The sequence below is a fragment of the Schistocerca gregaria genome, chromosome 3, assembly GCF_023897955.1.
Source record: "Schistocerca gregaria isolate iqSchGreg1 chromosome 3, iqSchGreg1.2, whole genome shotgun sequence".
In the NCBI taxonomy this organism is placed as follows: domain Eukaryota; kingdom Metazoa; phylum Arthropoda; class Insecta; order Orthoptera; family Acrididae; genus Schistocerca; species Schistocerca gregaria.
This window is the reverse complement of record NC_064922.1, coordinates 724,576,985-724,598,841: the sequence shown is the minus strand read 5'-3', so window position 1 is coordinate 724,598,841 and position 21,857 is coordinate 724,576,985. Positions and strand designations below refer to the sequence as shown.

At 42.9% G+C, this 21,857-nt stretch overlaps 1 protein-coding gene across 1 annotated transcript in view; it reads left to right on the top strand.

Annotated features, from left to right (window-relative positions):
* The first annotated feature begins 8,575 nt into the window (after positions 1-8,575).
* The window catches only part of LOC126355993 (trypsin-1-like), a 68,251-nt gene continuing 54,969 nt past the window's right edge, over positions 8,576-21,857 (top strand). The window contains exon 1 of the mRNA XM_050006615.1: positions 8,576-8,986. Coding sequence (XP_049862572.1) covers positions 8,600-8,986 — 387 coding nt within the window. The 5' untranslated portion in view covers positions 8,576-8,599. The remainder of the gene's footprint in view (positions 8,987-21,857) is intronic.

The following is a 21,857-nucleotide window of genomic DNA, read 5'->3' as shown; positions in this document are numbered from 1 at the left end:
AAGTGAGTGACCGTTAGACACGAAAATTAGTCTGCTTTGCTTATTTTCATTCGCTTATGTCATATATTTTGTGGTAACTCTTTCCATTGTAAATCGATAGTTTTGGCTCAGAAACGGTTGGTTCGGCGATAAGTGGTGTAAGTTCACGAACCTCTTGTTGACCCCTGTTCACGAGTCTGTGTAATTAGACATTGGTCACTCAATATACATATTCCTTATTGTCATTTCTCGCTATCAATATTAGCTTATTCCCAAGAATAAGCAGCTTTCACTCAGTTAATACTCGGCAGAAATCAAACCTGCAATTGGATCGGACTTCCTTAACTCTTGTGCAGAAAGGTGTGCAGTACACTGCGGCACCCATTTTCAATGAGTTAGCACTCGATTTCGAAAATCCTAGCAGTAATCCACTCGCTTTCATACCGAAACTCAGAAGTTTCCTCATAGGTCATTCCTTCTATTTTTTTGAGGTGTTCCTTGAAAGATTAAGCTGATTCTTGTTGTATTGTTGGTTGCGTTTACTTAAACTTATGGACTGCCTTTTTTCGGGTTCATAAACATTTATTTTTATCTGTTATTACATTTATGTTGTAATTTCATGTACTAACACGTTCCATGATCTTGGAGATTTGCTCTTCAATTCGGTCCTACGGAACTTGATGTGTAAATAAAAAATGAAATAAAATGAATTAACATATTAGCAAATGAATGGGACATACGTGTCCATAAATGGCATACCAACACAGCACAATGCGTGCGCCCGAAAATTGGTCTCATTGAATCGTTCGTAATTCTCATTTCAGCTACAGTACAGCCAGATAGATTTAGCGTGAATACCAGCTAGAAGCACTTGTGTCTGGACTCTGACATGCAAGGCAGATGCAAGCCAGCAATCTACGTTAAGTTCATGATTCTGTGTTGAATGATAATACTATGTACAAAATTTACTGAACTCACGATATGAGAGTGATCAAATGGCCGAAACTCCACGAATAAGAGGAGTTGGCAAAGAACATGATAATTTTGTAGTAGACAAAGCGTATTACCGATTAAATTACTTGTCGGTAAATAAATTTATGTTTTTTTTGTTTTTTTTTGTCATCTCTCTACTGATTGGTTTGATGCGGCCCGCCACGAATTCCTTTCCTGTGCTAACCTCTTCATCTCAGAGTAGCACTTGCAACCTACGTCCTCTATTATTTGCTTGACGTATTCCAATCTCTGTTTTCCTCTACAGTTTTTGCCGTCTACAGTTCCCTCTAGTACCATGGAAGTCATTCCCTCATGTCTTAGCAGATGTCCTATCATCCTGTCCCTTCTCCTTATCAGTCTTTTCCACATATTCCTTTCCTCTCCGATTCTGCGTAGAACCTCCTCATTCCTTACCTTATCAGTCCACCTAATTTTCAACATTCGTCTATAGCACCACATCTCAAATGCTTCGATTCTCTTCTGTTCCGGTTTTCGCACAGTCCATGTTTCACTACCATACAATGCTGTACTCCAGACGTACATCCTCAGAAATTTCTTCCTCAAATTAAGGCCGGTATTTGATATTAGTAGACTTCTCTTGGCCAGAAATGCCTTTTTTGCCATAGCGAGTCTGCTTTTGATGTCTTCCTTGCTCCATCTGTCATTGGTTATTTTACTGCCTAGGTAGCAGAATTCCTCAACTTCATTGACTTCGTGACCATCAATCCTGATGTTAAGTTTCTCGCTGTTCTCATTTCTATTACTTCTCATTACCTTCGTCTTTCTCCGATTTACTCTCAGACCATACTGTGTACTCATTAGACTGTTCATTCCGTTCAGCAGATCATTTAATTCTTCTTCACTTTCACTCAGGATAGCAATGTCATCAGCGAATCGTAAGGCTACAGCCTTGTCTTACACCCTTCTTAATATGAGCACTTCGTTCTTGATCGTCCACTCTTATTATTCCCTCTTGGTTGTTGTACATATTGTATATGACCCGTCTCTCCCTATGGCTTACCCCTACTTTTTTCAGTATCTCGAACAGCTTGCACCATTTTATACTGTCGAACGCTTTTTCCAGGTCAACAAATCCTATGAACGTGTCTTGATTTTTTTGTAGCCTTGCTTCCATTATTAGCCGTAACGTCAGAATTGCCTCTCTCGTGCCTTTACTTTTCCTAAAGCCAAACTGATCGTCACCTAGGGCATTCTCAATTTTCTTTTCCATTCTTCTGTATATTATTCTTGTAAGCAGCTTCGATGCATGAGCTGTTAAGCTGATTGTGTGATAATTCTCGCACTTGTCAGCTCTTGCCGTCTTCGGAATTGTGTGGATGATGCTTTTCCGAAAGTCAGATGGTATGTCGCCAGACTCATATATTCTACACACCAACGTGAATAGCCGTTTTGTTGCCACTTCCTCTAATGATTTTAGAAATTCTGATGGAATGTTATCTATCCCTTCTGCTTTATTTCAGTGTAACATACTGTATTGGATGTGCTATTGCCAAAAAAAAAAAAAAAAAACTGAGGTACCCTTTTACTTCGAATTTATTATTCATTAATTAATTCTAGTTTGCTGTTCGCTTGAGAAGGAATCCATTGGTCATTTTGGAGAGTATTATAAGATGGCCACGTGTTGATTGTATGTTGTTTTTATAAATGTGGTACTGAATAAATTATTGATCTACTAGTTGTGTTTTAAGGAGTGACATTATAGGGGCCTTGACCTTCCATGCTTATCCCGACTTCTTAAGTCACACTGCTACACTCTTTCAGCAATTTGACAACCCTGTGGCCTCTATTCTACTTTGCAACTGTTGTTACGCGTAACTCACTGCAATCTAGCCAGCACCTGACTGTAACTTGAGCTCAGAATATTGCACAAAACTAACTTTCTCTATTCTAAATGGTGGCGCCACTACATTATTGCCCTCTTCGGAAAGAACCGGTCCCCGAGTGGAACGTTAAGTAGCTCTTAACGTGTTTGGGTCGGCACCTATGGCATATTTCCTTACTATCAGAAAACTTAATTGTGGTCTAGTGTCCCTTAAAACCATGACATGAAACAAAACGTAAAAATTCCTCACTGGACGACCACTGCTCGGTCAACCCGTTACCTACTCGTCTCACGCCGTCATTATCTAATCCACTGGAACGTGGACTACCCTTGGTTCCCTCTTGTATTAGCTCTCCGCCTGCTCAGAAAGAAAACAACACGTAACGAAGTTAAGGCTGCGATGACACTTGGCACAGAGGTGCTCAAAATGATCTCTATTTGCCGTTGCCTTTCCCTATACTGAGCGACATGTTTCACAGGCTTTTCGGCTGATAATCGCCCCTCTTGCTATAAAATGAACTGGTTTACAGATGTCAACAGACCTGGCCCCAGAGTTTTATTTAACAAGGTCAGATTCTGCCTTGGAAAAAACTCTAAAGTGGCTTCTGGCCAGTACAGTTATGGCTGCGTAACACTCAATTGCGTGACTCCTGAAACTGATGCTGGCAGATAGAAGATTGGTCCTATTATGTTACACTTAGTACCATTGATTAAAATTCCGCTCCCCTCGAGCTCTGTATCTTTCGCTTCTAATACTCATAACAACTTGCTACTACTACCAAATTCTCGTAGGTGGAGAAGATCCAATGCATCCCGACCGGTTGCAAGCTCAGTTTTGGCTTGATGATGTCCCTTGGACAGTCTATTCCTTTCCCCCTGGGTAAAAATAACTGCACCGTGCATGTGTTAGGATGCTCTATGACAGCTTCGTAATTCCTCACTTACCACCTTGGAATACCGGTTTCTAGTTCCCGAGATCAGCAATACTTTAGTTTTCACTTCCACAAACTTGCTCAATGCTTCCCACTTCACTGGATTTGGGTGGACCGTGTAACATTGAAACCTCGCGTTCTTCCCCATAACTGGGAATTAGACTGAAATATACACCCGTGCGCAGCCGGTTGTTACCCTTACTGTTGCAACATGGTAGGAAAACAGCAAATTTTGCTCGCTGGACTCGATTATTAATTATAACTCTGAGGTGGTTCCTTCTCCGCCTTTCGCATCCCGCGTAAATATTTGACCGGCGGTAACAAATCGGTACTTATCTGGCCTTGCAATGCGTGATGCAGCACTTTTTGCAGATTCGTTATTACTCCCTGCATACCCCACATACTGTCAGCTACTCCTTGAAAAAGTCTCGTTAATCTAGTACTTCTAGATGCCCCTGTGGGGTTCCCAGGTTACGATTTATTACATCTTCCGGCGCCTTAGCGTATTCCACTACCTGCCCTGCTAATGCGGGGAGCAATCGTCTGTTATTCAGGAATTCCCCTTCGAATGTCCCTATCTGAGTTGCATGCCTTACTGTCCTCTGTGAGTTGCCTCATCACTTTCACCGTATTGTTCATTTCTTTTATATCGCTTTCGTCTGCGATTTCAAAAATCTGTCTTTAAAATTTTTCCCCTGCGTTCAGCCATCCTCGATTCCGTCTTAGCCGTGGCACCGCTTCCTCCACCCATCCTACGTGCGTCTTGTAAGCTTCATGCAATTTATTATACTCCCCTGCAACTTGCTTCATCATTCCCTTGCCCTCTGCACATTGCCTAAGCTCTTCGAACACTTCCTCAAGCCTCCTTACTTCATTCCGCATTTCCCATATGTTCCATACCAAACTTAATGCCCACTGGTGACTCGACACCTTCACATCTTCCTGCCTTGAGTACAGCACACCCCCACCCGTAAGGCGTCCACCCCGATGATGAAGAGATGAATCACCGCCAATGATCCCCCTTTCAGTGACCTGAGGACAAGGATCACCATCACCCTTCCTCCCTCTCCAAAAGGGCTGCTCTCCACAGCAGGCTAATTCGAAAATACATACAATATGAAAATACAATGCCTAATTACTCTACGCAAACCCAATTATACATGACACGAAAAAAAACTACAAATACTCTACTACTTTCTGGACCGCAAAGCATACGGTACTTCATGCTGTACTTTATCTTCCTGTTTTTTTCTGTGCTTAGCACCTCTATTCACTCCATATTTCTTTCTCTTTCCTTCCTGTGACAAGCCTGGAATCACATCCGGGCAACCCTTCAATGGCCGTAACCGCCCAATGTGTACTATCGTTTTAGTTGGCAGCTGAAGCTTGACATAACGGAGGATGTGGTTTCAACAACTTGGTATGGCCCTTGACACCTCGTGAGGTACTTCTCCTTTATCCCTTTTTGCGTATATTGACAGCATTACCCATTGCCCCACTGTACACTGCGGGAAACTTCATTTCCGCTTTACTACGTCTTCCTGCCTTTCCAAAGCCTTTGTATTCGCCTTTTGTACCTGTTTCCAAACATCCCGAATGGTCCTTACGAATTGATGTACAGATTCATCGGTCGTTCTTTCTGTAGCCTCAGCAAATCAAATGGCGACGGCATTTTTCGCCCGTGCACTACCTCGTAGGGAGACAAACCGGTATTTTTATGGGCTTTTCCATTGTATGTGCATACAATGTGCCTCAAATACTCGTCCCACTGATTGTGATGAGAATCCACATAAAAACTCAGCATCTTCCCGATTCTGTCCTTCCGTTGGCTTGTGGATGCATCGCGCTCGTCCTCAACTTCTTTATGTTCAACAATTTACACAGTTCCTTCATTAAATCCGACATAAATTTGGTCCCTTGGTCAGTAATTATTGTCTCCGGCACACTAAATTTCAAAATCCAGTTGTTTATTAACGCTTGCACGACTACTGCTGCCTGCTGATTTTGCATAGCCACCATCTCCACATACCTCGAAAAATGATCTATTATTGTCAGAACGAATCTGTTCCCTGATGGTGGTCTCCTGAAAAGTCCTAGCCGGCCGCGGTGGTCGTGCGGTTCTAGGCGCTGCAGTCCGGAACCGCGGGACTGCTACGGTCGCAGGTTCGAAACCTGCCTCGGGCATGGATGTGTGTGATGTCCTTAGGTTAGTTAGGTTTAAGTAGTTTTAAGTTCTAGGGAACTGATGACCTAAGATGCTAAGTCCCATAGTACTTAGAGCCATTTTAACAATTTTTTTGAAACGTCCTCAGCCACCATCGATCCCCAGCATAGAGAATGGACATGTCGCTTCTGGCAATCGTTGTAACTGTATCTGTTTCCGGCTCAAATCTGCTCTTTGCACACATGGTAAACAATTCTTGACATACTGATCCACGTCTACTTTCCTACCTCTCTACCAATACCTCTCCGCCACTCTCCTGCTCGTCGCTCTACATCCTCCATGGCCAGATAACACGCGATCATGTGCTTCCTTTAAAACCTCATCCCTCAACTTCGCTGGCTCTACTACCCTTGGCCCTAGCTTCGTTTCCCCGCACAGAAGACCGTCGTACATATTAAGTTGTGGCTGTATCAAATCCAATTTACAATCATTGTTCGCGTCCTGTAATTCTTGCCATACTGCTAGGTCATAACCTATGATTTCTACTTTTGCCACCTTCCTACTTAGTACATCTGTATTACCGTGCTTCTTCCCAGGCTTGTGCACCAGCTCGTAGTCGATTTCACTAAGCCTCACAGCACATCTAGAGAGTCTAGGGGACCGGTCCTTTAACCCCCACAACCACTTCAAAGCAACATGATCTGTTACTACCCGAAATCTTCTCCCACATAAATAACATTTAAAATATTTGATTCCATAGATTACGCTAAGCAGCCGGCTAGTGTGGCCGTGCGGTTCTAGGCGCTTCAGTCTGGAACCGTGTGACCGGTACGGTCGCAGGTTAGAATCCTGCCTCGGGCATGGATGTGTGTGATTTCCTTAGGTTAGTTAGGTTTAAGTAGTTCTAAGGACTGATGATCACAGATGTTAAGTCCCATAGTGCTCAGAGCCATTTGAACCATTACGCTAAGCATCTCCCTCTCTGTAGTTGAGTAATTCCTCTCTGCTGCATTCAAATGCCTAGATGCATAGGCAACCTAGGTGCATCATGGTCTATAGATGACAGAGTCCAACGATGCCTGGGGAAATGTGCATGGGTGAGAAAACGTGCAACTGTTGAGCAACCGACTGCCCTTGAGAACCAAGGGTCCTCAATGATCATTCAGCGAACGTTGCTGCATTTAGTCCTCTGCAACAGGCGCCTGGTTCATCTACCTGGAATTTGCACCCCAGTACAACAACTTGACTTCCACTGAAGAGCAGAAGACTCAGTTTCTGTGCCTCATTAGACAAATGTTCGTTTATATGTACAGTGTGAAATGTCTGAAAGCGAACACCCTGCAACAACGTTAGGGTCTGGGGAATGTTTCTGTGGCATTCTCTTGGTGATCTCGTCATTCTGTAAGTCACAATGCATCAGCGCGAGTATGCATATATCACTGGGGACGATGTCCACCCTACATGCGTTTATTTTTCCTTGGTACGATGTCATCTACCAGCAGGACAATGCAGTGTGTCTCACAGTGCGAAGTATACTTGTGCGGTTTGAAGAGCACCAGCTCGCTGTATTGCAGTAGTTGGAGTAGCGAAGATTTTTGTGAGGTAAGTGATTCATGAATGGTATAGGTTGTTGTTAGCCAGGGCCATTCTTTTGTAGGGATTATTGAAATTCAGACTGCGTTGCGCTAAAAATATTGTATTTCAGTTTAGTGTTGATCAGAATAAGTAAAGAGAGTAATGACTGAGTACGTTCAGTTTTGCTAAAAAAAATATTGTTCAAATGACTCTGAGCACTATGGTACTTAACATCTATGGTCATAAGTCCGCTAGAACTTAGAACTAGTTAAACCTAACTAACCTAAGCACAACACACAACACCCAGCCTCGCCGGGAATCGAACGCGGGAACCCGGGCGCGGGAAGCGAGAACGCTACCGCACGACCACGAGATGCGGGCTCAGTTTCTCTCAGCTGTTTGAAAATCAAATAACGTAGAGGTTTATCAGCGCAGTAATTCACTAATTTTTCGAAGGAGACGTTACATATGGCGACATGTAACGTCCCCTTAGAAAAATCATCTCTCTCCCCACATCCAGCAATGCTGGCGGCTACCTCCAACTGCACAACGCTAAGCGCTGCTCAACACTACTATAGCGAATGTTCCAACAATGCCAACCAGGAACAGACTGCACACAGCACAGCCAGTGATTTTCATACAGAGCGCTACGTGACGTTACCAACATGAAAACCTAAACAGCCTACTTACAGTGTAACCTATGTAATACGTGTAGTGTATGTAAAATGTGAGAAAATCTTACACCATGTGGACCTGTTGCTCCATGCTGGTAATTTTTTCTGCTAGCGTACAACCGTGTTTACAGTGTAACTCATTTAGTTATTCATGTAACTCTCTTCCAAACAAGGCATCAAGTCATGGAGAATTCATTGCTCGGGAAATGCGTATAAGCCGTTGCTCGTTAATGGAAATTTACGATTGGGTTGTTCTTTAATTTATGGAACGCATGTTGATTTTCTGTTCGTAATAATAGCTAGATTCGTTAGGTCAGGTTGACAAAACTGATGATAATTCTGTTTTGATTCAAATTAATTGATAAATCTGGAGAGGTGCAGATAACTGATAAGGCAAGTGCTGAACGCTAGTGGCAGTGCTGCGTGGCTGTCCTGAGAGATGAGTCGGGCCCTCGCCTTGTGCCTGCTGATCGCCGCCTGCAGCGTGGCGCCCGCACTGGGGGGTGAAAGCCGTGTGCTGGGTGGTGAGCCGGTGGACATCTCGCGGGTCCCCTGGCAGGTCTCCGTGGAGTTCTTAGAGGCGCACAAATGCGGCGGCTCCATTGTCAGCCCTAGATTTGTCATGTCGACTGCGTGGTGCATCGTGGGCGCCGCCGAACCCATCTACTACGTGCTGAGGGTCGGTACGTCAACGCGCGTGAGTGGCGGTGCCACGTACACCGCTTCCGATATGTTTTGGCACGAGCATTTCGACTATGTTACGACAGACAGAGACATTGGGTTCTTCGAGATCTCAGGTTCCATCTCGTTTGATGACAACGTTCAGGTATTCCGTCCAGCAATATTTAAAGTTTAGTCACTGAGAAAAATCTTAGAAAATCAGACTATGGTTCCACAACGAGTTTCCATTCTCGGCTGATTTGAATCTTCACGGCAGACTAAACAGTTTACTGGACCTGACTCGATCTCGGAACTGCTGTCTTTCGAGGGGCAAATGTTCCACAGAGGTTTTTAATACACGGTGATTCCATGATGATTTATTAATTTGAATTATGGGTCCCTCGTCTGGAAACGACCAGTCGAAAGTTATAAGCGAAAATCATTCTGATATCTCTGACGTTTGAACAAATATACCGGTACTGCGAAGCTTGTAGGTTAGGCAGTTTTTATAAGTGGTGGTACAGACCAAACCAATAAAAAAATATACGCTAAATGTGAGCTCTAAAATACTTACTTTAACAGCTATGGGTGCTCATTCGGTATCAGAACTATTTTCGCTTACAATTTTCAACATAATCGTTTCCAGACCAAGGTCTCTAGCTTGAGAGTGACATTTAACCTTACCCATCTCCACCATCCATGAAAGTCTGTATACTGAAAACTGAGACGAGAAATGTCATGGGATACATCTTAATTCTTTTGCACAGTGTAGTGCAGCAACTCGATGCAGCATCGAATCAACAAGTCGTTGGAAGTCCCCAACAGAAATATTCAGCCATGCTGCCTCTACAGCCGTCCATAATAGCGAAGGCGTCGCCGATGAAGGATTTTATACAAGACTGACCCAGCGATTATGTCCCATAAGTGTTTGACGGGATTCATGTCTGGAGACTTGGGTGGCCAATCCATTAGCTCGAACTGTCCAGAATGTTCTTCAAACCAGTTCCAATAACTGTGGCCCAGTGACATGGTGCATTGTTATCTATAACAATTGCATCGTTGTTTGGGAATATGAAATCCATGATTGGCTGCAAATGTCTCCAAGTAGCTGAGCATAGCCGTTTTCAGTCAATGATTGGTTCAATTGGACCAGACGACCTAGTCCATTCCACGCAAACATAGCCCACACCATTATTGATCCGCCACTCATTTGCAAAGTGCCTTGTTTAGAACGTAGGCACATGGCATCGTGGGATCTGCGACACACTAGAACCCTACCAACAGCTCTTAGTAACTGAAACCGGGACTCAACTGAGCAAACGACGGCTTTCCAGTCGTATAGGGCCAAACTGAGATGGTCACGAGCCCAGCAGAGGCTCTACAGGTAGTGCCATGCTGTTAGCAAAGGCACTCGCGTCGGTCATCTGCTACCATAGCCAATACGGTGGCCGTATGCCCCACATTGACTTCTGCTGTTATTTCACTCAGTTTTTCTTATCTGTTAGCATTAATACCTCTATATAAACGCCCCTGCTCTCGGTCGTTAAGTGGAGGTCGTCAGCGTTCTCCGTGACGAGAGATAATGGTTAACTGTGATATTCTCGGCGCACTCCTGATACTGTAGATCTCAGAATACTGAATTCCCTAACGATTTCGGAAATGGAAAGTCCTGTGCGTCTAGCTCCAATTACCATTCCGCGTTCAAAGAGTGTTAATTCGCGTCCTGAGGTGATAATCATGTCGGAAACCTTTTCACATGAATCACCAGAGCACTAATGAGGGCTCCACAATGCACAGCCCTTTTATACCTTGTGTACGTGATACTACAGCCATATGTACATGTGCTTATTCCTATCCCAAAACTTTTGCCACCTCATTGTGTATATATAGCATCGACCCTTCCAGCCCTTACTTCGATCTACATAATTTCTGTCACTGATTTGGCTTCAATGCCGCTGGTCACTGGAATACACTCTTTGAATACTGTAGGTGACAGAGAAAAAATACAGAGATTGAAAAGTTATTTACAGCTTGTACAGAAACCAGATAGCAGTTGCAAGAATGGAAGAGGAAATACTTTCTTATTCTGGATTCTTGAATTATAATGCTTGCTTCTTTCGAATACTATTCGTGTTGTTTTCTCCCCTGACAAACAAAACGCTGTTTTTCTCTGATAAGAGGTATATTAAATTAGATATATTTCTTCGTAGAGCCACTCTGCCACTGTATGCGTTAAAACCAACTTCTTCTTACGAGTCTGCCTTCAAACGAACTGCAAAATTATGATCTGCTTTAGGATAAAAAAATTAATAAAATACACACATGCAGTTAAAATTGAACTAATTGTTCTGAGGGGACCTGTATTAAATGGAAGATATTCCTTCGTAGAAGCTTCATTTTCTTTGACAATAAAAGTCTTCTTCTTCTTCTTTTGAATTAATTCATTGAAATAAAGCGTGATTTTCCACAATAATTTACAGAGAAACTACTCGTTACAAATAAGATAAAAATAATACATAACGGTACAGACAAACACCTAAATTGAAGATAATAGTTCCTCTTCCCGTCTATTCCAATGCTGTTATTAGAAAACTTGTATATTTTTGTGTGTAGCTTATTTGGTCTGATACTCTATTTGCAAGTGAAGCGAGTAGTCTTCCTTGCTCTCCCCCTTTTTCGTTAGAATTTGCTACACAGTCTGCCAATTTAGCCGATTCACTGCTGGACTTTTTGTGATAGAATATGGCACGTCATCTTGGTTAAGTAGTCTACCTGCTGTGACTGTGCTGGGTGAAGTATGTAGGACACTTGCAAGTTTCTTTGTGCGTAGGAACCATATCTTCTTTACATATCTTCATGTGAATCTGCTCTGTTTGATCACAAGTAGCTGACAATCACTACGTAATGCGGACCTGATCACTACATGATGCAAGAGGCAGAACGAAGAGCAGAAATACATGCAGAATGTTTTGTCTTCAGTACGGAGGCAGTAACTGAACAATAGGTCGACTAGGGGAGCTCAGTGACCTCCAACGTGGACTAGTCATTAGATATTACGTGAGAAACAAATACATAAGGGACATTTCAATGTATGTATAGCTGACGATGTCAGCTGTCGCTGATATGACTGTGAAGCTGAAACACGAAGAACAACCGTAGCTAAACCACGACCACACAGACTTCGTGTCCCGATAGAAAAAGATCGTCGAGCATCGTGGAGGGTGGATGTATAAAATCACGTGAGGGAAGAAGAAAGATAAGGGTTTAACGTCGGGTTGATACCGAAATCATTCGAGACATATCAGAAGCTCGGTATGTGTCAAGGACGGCGAAAGATATTGGGTGCGCCCTTTAAAAGCAATCATCCTGGCATTTGCTAAGATCGATTTAAGAGAATCACGGAAAAACGAAATCTGGGCGGTAGGATTCGAATCTGTACCGTCGTCCTCCCTAATGGAAGCCAAACGTACTAGCTAATGTGCCATTTTTCTAGGTAAAAATCACATGATATCAATAGAAGGAATCTCTCGTGACTACCAAAATGCTACCAGCAGTCCAAATAGCACAACGACTGTGCATTTTTTTTAATTCTTAAGTCTTCTGACTGGTTTGATGCTGACCGCCACGAATTCCTCACCTGTGCGAACCTCTTCGTCACAGGGTAGTACTTTCAACCTACATCCATAATTATTTACTGAATGTATACCAATCTCTGTCTTCCCTTATAATTTTTAGTCTCTATAGCTTCCTCTACTACCATGGAAGCAACTGCCTGATGTTTTAAGAGATGTCCTATGTTCCTACCCCTTCTTCTTGTCGGTGTTTTCCACTGTGTCCAGGAAGAAAAAAAAAGAATGAGGTGTACCGGTCGAGCAGGTCCTCGTAAGCCAAATATTTCTGTAGTTGATATTAAACGATGCACGAGGTGGTGTGGAGAGTGACTGCACTAGATATTAGATGCCTAGAAAGAGTGATTTTCAGCCACTAATCACGCTATACCCTGCGGAAAGCCGATGAAAGGGTATGAGACTGTCTTGAGAACGTTACTTCCCGTCATTTGTTGTGATAACAGCGAAGTCCGGAGTAGGTGATGTTATGGTATGCTGATGTTTTTCGTGGCTATGATTTGACCCATTATTGTGCTTCAGAAAACTCTACATACCGAACGATATCAATGCATTTTACAGCATCGTGTAACACAGTAGAGCAGTTCGGAGGTGATGACTGTAATAGTGGGACAGTGCGTAACGCAGCATATGTGATGCAATGGCGATGAAAAAAACATTCTTGAACAAGACTGCCCTATCAGAGTTCTGTGCACAGGTCAGCCAATTACCATTCCCATTAGGCCCAGTTCTACAGAAGACAACGAACACTATTGCCACGGGCGAGAAATTTGACTTCATTCCATCACTGAACAGTCTACATAACAATCTTTTCTGGTATCTCTCTTGAGTTAGCAGAACTCAAGCTGTGTTGAAGGTGAAGTGCGAACACACACCGTAATAATGGCTACTATGTACTGACTTGGAAAAAAGGGTAAGAAATTTTGGTCTTATGTCAAAGTGGAAGGTGGATCAAAACAAAATGTCCAGTCACTCTGTGGCCAAAATGGTACTGAAACAGAGGATGACAGACTAAAGGCCGAAATACTAAATGTCTTTTTCAAAGCTGTTTCACAGAGGAAGGCTGCACTGTAGTTCCTTCTCTAGATTGTCACACAGATGAAAAAATGATAGATATCGAAATAGATGACACAGGGATGGAAAAAAAATTAAAATCGCTCAAAAGAGGAAAGGCCGCTGGACCTGATGGGATACCAGTACACAGAGTACGCGAAGGAACTTGCCTCCCTTCTTGCAGCGGCGTAGTGTAGGTCTCTAAAAGAGCGTAGCGTTACAAAAGATTGAAAAAGGACACAGGTCATCCCCGTTTTCAAGAAGGGACGTCGAACAGATGTGCAGAACTATAGACCTATATCTCTAACGTCGATCAGTTGAGGAATTTTGGAACACGTGTTATGTTCGAGTATAACGACTTTTCTGAAGACTAGAAATCTACTCTTTAGGAATCAGCATGGATTTCGAAAAAGACGATCGTATGAAACCCAGCTCGCGCTATTCGTCCACGAGACTCAGAGGGCCTTAGACACGGGTTCCCAGGTAGATTCCGTGTTTCTCGACTTCCGCAAGGCGTTTGATACAGTTCCCCACAGTCGTTTAATGAACAAAGTAAGAGCATATGGACTATCAGACCAATTGTGTGATTGGATTGAGGAGTTCCTAGATAACAGAATGTAGCATGTCATTCTCAATGGAGACAGGTCTTCCGAAGTAAGAGTGATTTCAGGTGTGACGCAGGGGAGTGTCGTAGGACCGTTGCTATTCACAATATATATAAATGACCTTGTGGATAACATCAGAAGTTCACTGAGGCTTTTTGCGGATGATGCTGTAGTATATTGAGAGGTTGTAACAATGGAAAATTGTACTGAAATGCAGGAGGATCTGCAACGAATTGACGCATGGTGCAGGGAATGGCAATTGAATCTCAATGTAAACAAGTGTAATGTGCTGCGAATACACAGAAAGAAAGATCCTTTATCATTTAGCTACAAAATAGCATGTCAGCAACTGGAAGCAGTTAATTCCATACGTTATCTGGGAGTACGCATTGGGAGTGATTTGAAATGGAATGATCATATAAAGTTGATCGTCGGTAAAGCAGATGCCAGAAGAATTCTAAGGAAATGTACTCCGAAAACAAAGGAAGTAGGTTACAGTACGCTTGTTCGCCCACTGCTTGAATATTGGTCAGCAGTGTGGGATCCGCACCAGATAGGGTTGATAGAAGAGATAGAGAAGATCCAACGGAGAGCAGCGCGCTTCGTTACAGGATCATTTAGTAATGGCGAAAGCGTTACGGAGATGATAGATAAACTCCAGTGGAAGACTCTGCAGGAGAGACGCTCAGTAGCTCGGTACGGGCTTTTGTTGAAGTTTCGAGAACATACCTTCACCGAATAGTCAAGCAGTATATTGCTCCCTCCTACGTATATCTCGCGAAGACACCATGAGGATAAAATCAGAGGTATTAGAGCCCACACAGAGGCATACGGACAATCCTTCTTTCCACGAACAATATGAGACTGAAATAGAAGGGAGAACCGATAGAGGTACTCAAGGTGCCCTCCGCCACACACCGTCAGGTGGCTTGCGGAGTATGGATGTAGATGTAGATGTAGGATGTGAGTACAGATACTTTGATCAGATAGTGTATGATCGTCTGTGTCGACTGGGTTGCACGTGATGCAGTTTGATGTGTCTGTCAGATGAATTCTGTGCAGTTTAGAACTGGTGGGGATTGTCCGTGCTGCAGCCAATTTCTATGTCGGGCTACATTTGTTTTTAAGTATGCGTCCTGACTGTAACCACACATTTTGTTCCAGTTGTATTTTACACTTCTGTGTTCTCCTCTTCGGTTTGCTTTTCTTTCATTGTGTTTTACTGCTTTCACTTTGAGTGGATTTTTCCCAGAATATCTTCTCTCGATGCAGCTGTATTCTAGAAAAAAATGTTTCAGGGGACAGAGCTGTTTCGGGATATGGTGCACTTCTATATATTGCCCATGTTGACCGATACTATGTTGTTTAAAATGTAAGCCACTACAGCATTTGGCGACCTTTTCCATTGCTTGTGTGTTCAGCTGTCATGCTTGTGCTTCGTAGTTAATATTTATGAGATTAAGACCTTCCTTTACTGTTGCAACATTAACGTTTCATATTTGACTATCAACATCTGACCTCTCTGCTTACAAACTGGCCAAGAGCTGCTGGAATTTGCTGAGATGAGTCTCTTCGTAACTACGATACTTGACCGACGTAGTTTACTTTCGAGTTATACAGATACTGACTAAACATGCTTTGTGTATTGTATATATTAATGTTTTCATAATGCGGACCGAGCGAGGTGACGCAGTGGTTAGCACACAGGACTCGCATTCTGGAGGACGACGGTTCAATCCTATCTCCAGTCATTCTGATTTATTTTTTCCGTGATTTCCCTAAATCGTACTGTTCACAGTAACACACCCTCTGCCCTACCTTCCTATTCATAACAAATCCTACACCTGTTATACCATTTTCTGCTGCTGTTGATATTACCCGATACTCATCCGACCAGAAATCCTTGTCTTCCTTCCACTTCACTTCACTGACCCCTACTATATCTGGATTGAGCCTTTGCATTTGTCTTTTCAGATTTTCTAGTTTCCCTACCCCTTCTGACATTCCACGCCCCGACCCGTAGAACGTTATCCTTTCGTTGATTATTCAATCTTTTTCTCATGGTAACCTCCCCCTTGGCAGTCCTCTCCCGGAGATCCAAATGGGGGACTATTCCGGAATCTTTTGCCAATGGAGAGATCATCATGACACTTCTTCAACTACAGGCCATATGTCCTGTGGATACACGTTACGTGTCGTTAATGCAGTGGTTTCCATTGCCTTCTGAATCCTCATGTCTTTAATCATTGCTGATTCTTCCGCCCTTAGGGGCAATTTCCCACCCCTAGGACAAGAGATTGCCCAGAACCTCTATCCGCTCCCCCGCCGTCTTTGACAAGGCTGTTGGCAGAATGAGGCTGACTTCTTATGCCGGAAGTCTTCGGCCGCCAACGCTGATTATTTATCAAAATTTAGGCACTGGCGGGGATCGAAGACGTTTTGATTATGAATCAAAGACGCTACTCCTAGACCACAGGTACCACCTTTCCTAAGAAATTGATATAAGACATACAATTGCTGTTGCCTGGTAACTACATATGAATGCTTGTGAAACGCTATACGATTCACAACATAATTTCAAAATTTAGAATCGCAGTCGTAATTAGAGGGGGACAGGAAAGGTTTAATACTCGTATTCAGATCCACATTCACTCCAAGAACAGCAAGGACTGCCCCAACACCAACATGTTGAGAAAGGTTTAAATAAAAGAGTAAATCTGAACATCACTGTTTCATTTAAAGTTGAACCTCGGTTTGGAGAAACAGCCTCAACGAGGGCCAAACGTACACGCTTACGCGCTTAACATCACATCACAAACCACAAATACAATTTAATAATCCGGACAGGATATATTTAATATTCCAAAATCAGGGAAATAAGTAAACTCGAGGACAGAGACAGAGGGCCACGGGAAAGTTAGGCTCACAGTTAAATCGTGCGGCTGTGTGGTTCGCTGAGACACAATTTCTACGTATCGTGGCCAAATTTCAGCAACAGTAAACCTTGCATCCGCGAACAATTAATATTTTACGGAGGACACATTTCAATAGACAAAGGGTAATGGCAGAGGCCCAACAAACTAACATTAACCCACGTGGATGGTTTCCAATGGACGTATAGGAATGAAACAAAGAAAATTCACAAAGAGGTAAAAATTACCAAGATTCGGAAAAGATTAGGAGGTATACACTCACAGTCGCCGGCACACAAACATTCACACTGAACAGAGGGCGCACTTCCTACGTGAGATCGCTTCAACATATGCAACACCTTTGTGCTACGTTCTTCTTATGGCCAAAGTCTGCATTAGGAATCAAACAAAGTCTTCAAAAGCACTGCATGCCCTGATACGACACAGAAAAACAATCTTTATAAGACAAAACGCAAGGCCAAACGTTGCATAAGGTGCAAGTTCAGTGAGACTGAATTACAAAAAGCTTCCCTCTCGCTATGAGACAAAGCGCTAGGCGGTTAAATGAGCTCACCTTTCTTCGAAGAGATCTCGACTGTAGATCGTCGGAGAGTGGTAAGCAGACTGCCCATCTCACACTAAAACTTCTGCCACACAACCCCGTGGCCAGGAAAATCCAGAGACAATGCTTCCACCACAACCTAACACCGGTAACTTTCACACAAAGGGAAGAAACCTCTTTGCCTACCTGAAAACTACAGGGGTAGGCCATTCTGTAAGACTACCGATGATTCTCTGCAGCAGACCAATCCACCATACAGCAAAGTGAAACACACCCACATTCGTTCACTCACGCATGCCAGAGAGTTTTTGATTAGGAGAACAAGGGATAAACATTTTATGGAATCATAGTCGTTAGTTGGGTTACATATAAAAACATGGAAGACTTATAATGGCGTTATAGACGCATTTGCTAGTCTGAAAAGAACCAACATACAAATGCCTGCAAATCGTAGAGAGAAATAGGCTACGGCTAGATTGAATCATAACTCAGTCTTCTCTGATACGAAATTTGGCAACGAGAACACACGAATTGTTCTGCAGGATGAAAAATCACTGGAAAGCAAATAAAATGATAGTGAAAGAGGACTATAGTACTCTTTCATGTTTACAGTACATATGGACGCTAAATGAGAATATGGCTGGCCATGTCTCTGATTGAAAAACGTGTTTTCTTAAACTGAATGTTGCGTGAATTCTGTTTATGGAGTGTCCAGCGAAGAAGGTGAAACCAGCTTGTAGGCATATTTAACCTTTAACGTATCAAGTACAATTAACTCTCTGATGATACTCTCTAGCCTCATAGACATGTTAAAATTGGGTGTCCGATCCAGGTCTGTTTCTACCATCCACAGCCATTCCTACCACTGGGCAAAATTTTATGTAGGGAAAATTGGAGGAAAAAAGTATTCTCAAATCAAACAGCGAAAAAATAGAGCAAATGAGGAGAAAAAATTGAAAAAGGAAAAATTAGAATTATTTTCAAAAGTGTAAGGAAGAGTTATTTAAGAAATCTTTACCTACTTTGACGAAAGTAAACACATTACCTCCACCTATCTCAGAACTAACGCACTCGGTACTGAGTACAAAACGGAAAGAAGCATGACCTTGATTCACCGAGTTCTAGAATGGAGCAAGTGCGTTGACTTGCGAACATGTTGGGACTTGCCATTGTACGAGTATGTTGGCGATAGTGGAAGGGGAAGACTGATGACAGTTAAAAGAGAGGGGGTGTCATTTTTTAGTTCTCGCATAGGGCAGCAAAACATCTAGCAACGACTGCGATCTGATCTTCCCAACTGATTACACTGTTCAAATCATTTGCAAATACAATTTCTTCGGATTGCATTGTTAAAAGTAGGCTTACTTCTTCTGTGAAAACCTTTACTCTCTGGCGTATGTTCTCAGATTCTGAAAGCATACAGATGTTAATCAATATGGTATTACTGTTTGCACCAGCTATAACTCTGCTATTTGGCATTTCTCAGTGTTTATAACTATGATTCCTTCCTTAGTCATAAATGTTATTCCGAGTTCCTTGTCATTTCTAGGATTTATTATGGCATTGCAGCCCTTGATGCGATCCAAATAAACATCTGATAGTTCTTGCGACATCCCGAGGTTAGTGTCAGCTACTTATAAAACTCCAGCCCCGGAATTCTAAGCACCCAAAAGCTGCCTTTTTTTCGATTTTGGTACAATCATTGACTTCATCCCATAACGTTTCCGAACACATTGTTCAAAATGCTAATAACCATTAAATCTGAATTTTTAATAATAGATATTCCTTTAATAGGTGGCCCCCTAGTTGCGAACTCCACGCAATACGGCATACCTTAGTATAAATCAACCTCTTTCATCAAATCGATCTGTTTAAATGGAGAGAAATCAACAAACAAACCAATTTATTCGCAGAAGAGCTTCTGTAATGTTTGGAAGGTAGGAGACGGATACTGGCAGAAGTAAAGCTGTGAGTACCGGCAGTGAGTCGTTCTTCGGTAGCTCAGTTGGTAGAGCACTTGCCCGCGAAAGGCAAAGGTCCCGAGTTCGAGTCTCGGTCGGACACACAGTTTTAATCTGCCAGGAAGTTTCATATCAGCGCACAATCCGCTGCAGAGTGAAAATCTCATTCTGGCAATTTATTGCATGTTGATTATGGGAATGTCTGTGACAAAGCAAGTAGGAAAGTTTTCTGCAAAAATACTAGAATGCAAGGATATATATATATATATATATATATATATATATATATATATATATATATATATATATATGTGTGTGTGTGTGTGTGTCCGGCAACGCTTAATTTCCATGTTAGAGCTCATTTTAGTTTCGTCAGTATGTACTGTACTTCCTCGATTCACAGCCAGTTGGCCCAATTAAAGGCAGGTAATGTTGACCTCGGTGCTTGTGTTGACATGCGACTCATTGCTCTACAGTACTATCATCAAGAACATCAGTACGTAGCATCAACAGGTTAATCACGAACGTGGTTTACAAATGCGGAATTGGCAGATGTCCATTTGATGTATGGATTAGCACGGGGCAATAGCCGTGGCGCGGTACGTTTGTATCGAGACAGATTTCCAGAACGAAGGTGTCCCGACAGGAAGACGTTCGACGCAATTGACTGGCGTCTTAGGGAGCACGGAACATTCCAGCCTATGACTCGCGACTGGGGAAGACCTAGAACGACGAGGACACCTGCAATGGACGAGGCAATTCTTCGTGCAGTTGACGATAACCCTAATGTCAGAGTCAGAGAAGTTGCTCCTGTACAAGGTAACGTTGATCACGTCACTGTATGGAGAGTGCTACGGGAGAACCAGTTGTTTCCGTACCATGTACAGCGTGTGCAGGCACTATCAGCAGCTGATTGGCCTCTACTGAGGCACTTCTGCGAATGGTTCATCCAACAATGTGTCAACCCTCATTTCAGTGCAAATGTTCTCTTTACGAATGAGGCTTCATTCCAACGTGATCAAATTGTAAATTGTCACAATCAACATGTGTGGGCTGATGAGAATCCACACGCAATTGTGCAATCACGTCATCAACACAGATTTTCTGTGGAAGTTTGGGCAGGCATTGTTGGTGATGTCTTGATTGGGCCCCATGTTCTTCCACCTACGCTCAATGGAGCACGTTATCATGATTTCATACGGGATACTCTAACTGTCTTGCTAGAACATATGCCTTTACAAGTACGACACAACAGGTGGTTCATGCACGATGGAGCTCCTGCACATTTCAGTCGAAGCGTTCGTATGCTTCTCAACAACAAATTCGGTGACCGATGGATTGGTAGAGGCTGACCAATTCCATGGCCTCCACACTCTCCTGACCTCAACCCTCTTGACATTCATTTATGGGGGCATTTGAAAGCTCTTGTCTACGCAATCCCGGAACCAAATGTAGAGACACTTCGTGCTCGTATTGTGGACGGCTGTGATCCAATACACCATTCTCCAGGGTTGCATCAGCGCATCAGGGATGCCATGAGACGGAGGGTGGATGCATGTATCCTCGCTAATGGAGGACATTTTGAACATTTCCTGTAACAAAGTGTTTGAAGTCATGCTGGTACGTTCTGTTGCTGTGTATTTCCATTCCTTGATTAATGTGATTTAAAGAGAAGTAATAAAATGAGCTCTAACATGGAAAGTAAGCGTTTCCGGACAGATGCCCTCATAACATACTTTCTTTCTTTGTGCGCGAGGAATGTTTCCTGAAAGTTTGGCCGTACCTTTTTGTAACACCTTGTATAAGCCTCTATTCACCTGACGAGAAGTCCTGTTCCTCCTGCCACCGAACTTCATTAGTTCCCACTATATCCATTTCCCTTTTTTAAATTTTTTACCCTACCTGCCGAATGAAAGGATTTGACATTCCACGCTTCAATCCGTAGAACACCAGGTTTGTTTCTACTTATAACGACGTTCAACTGAGTAGTCCCCGCCTGGATATCCGAATGTGGGACTATTTTACCTCCGGAATATTTTATCCAAGAGGATGCCATCATCATTTAACCATACAGTAGAGCCCTTGAGAAAAATTACGGCTGTAGATTCCCTTTACTTTCTGCCGTTTTCAGTACCAGCACAGCAAGGCCATTTTGGTTGATATTACATTGACAGATGAGTCAATAATCCAACCTGTTACCCCTGCAACTACTGAAAAGTCTGCTGTCACTCTTCAGGAACCACACTTTTGTCTGGCTGCTCAAGAGATACTCCTGACTGTGGTTGCATCTACGGTACGGCTATCTGTATCGCTGAGAC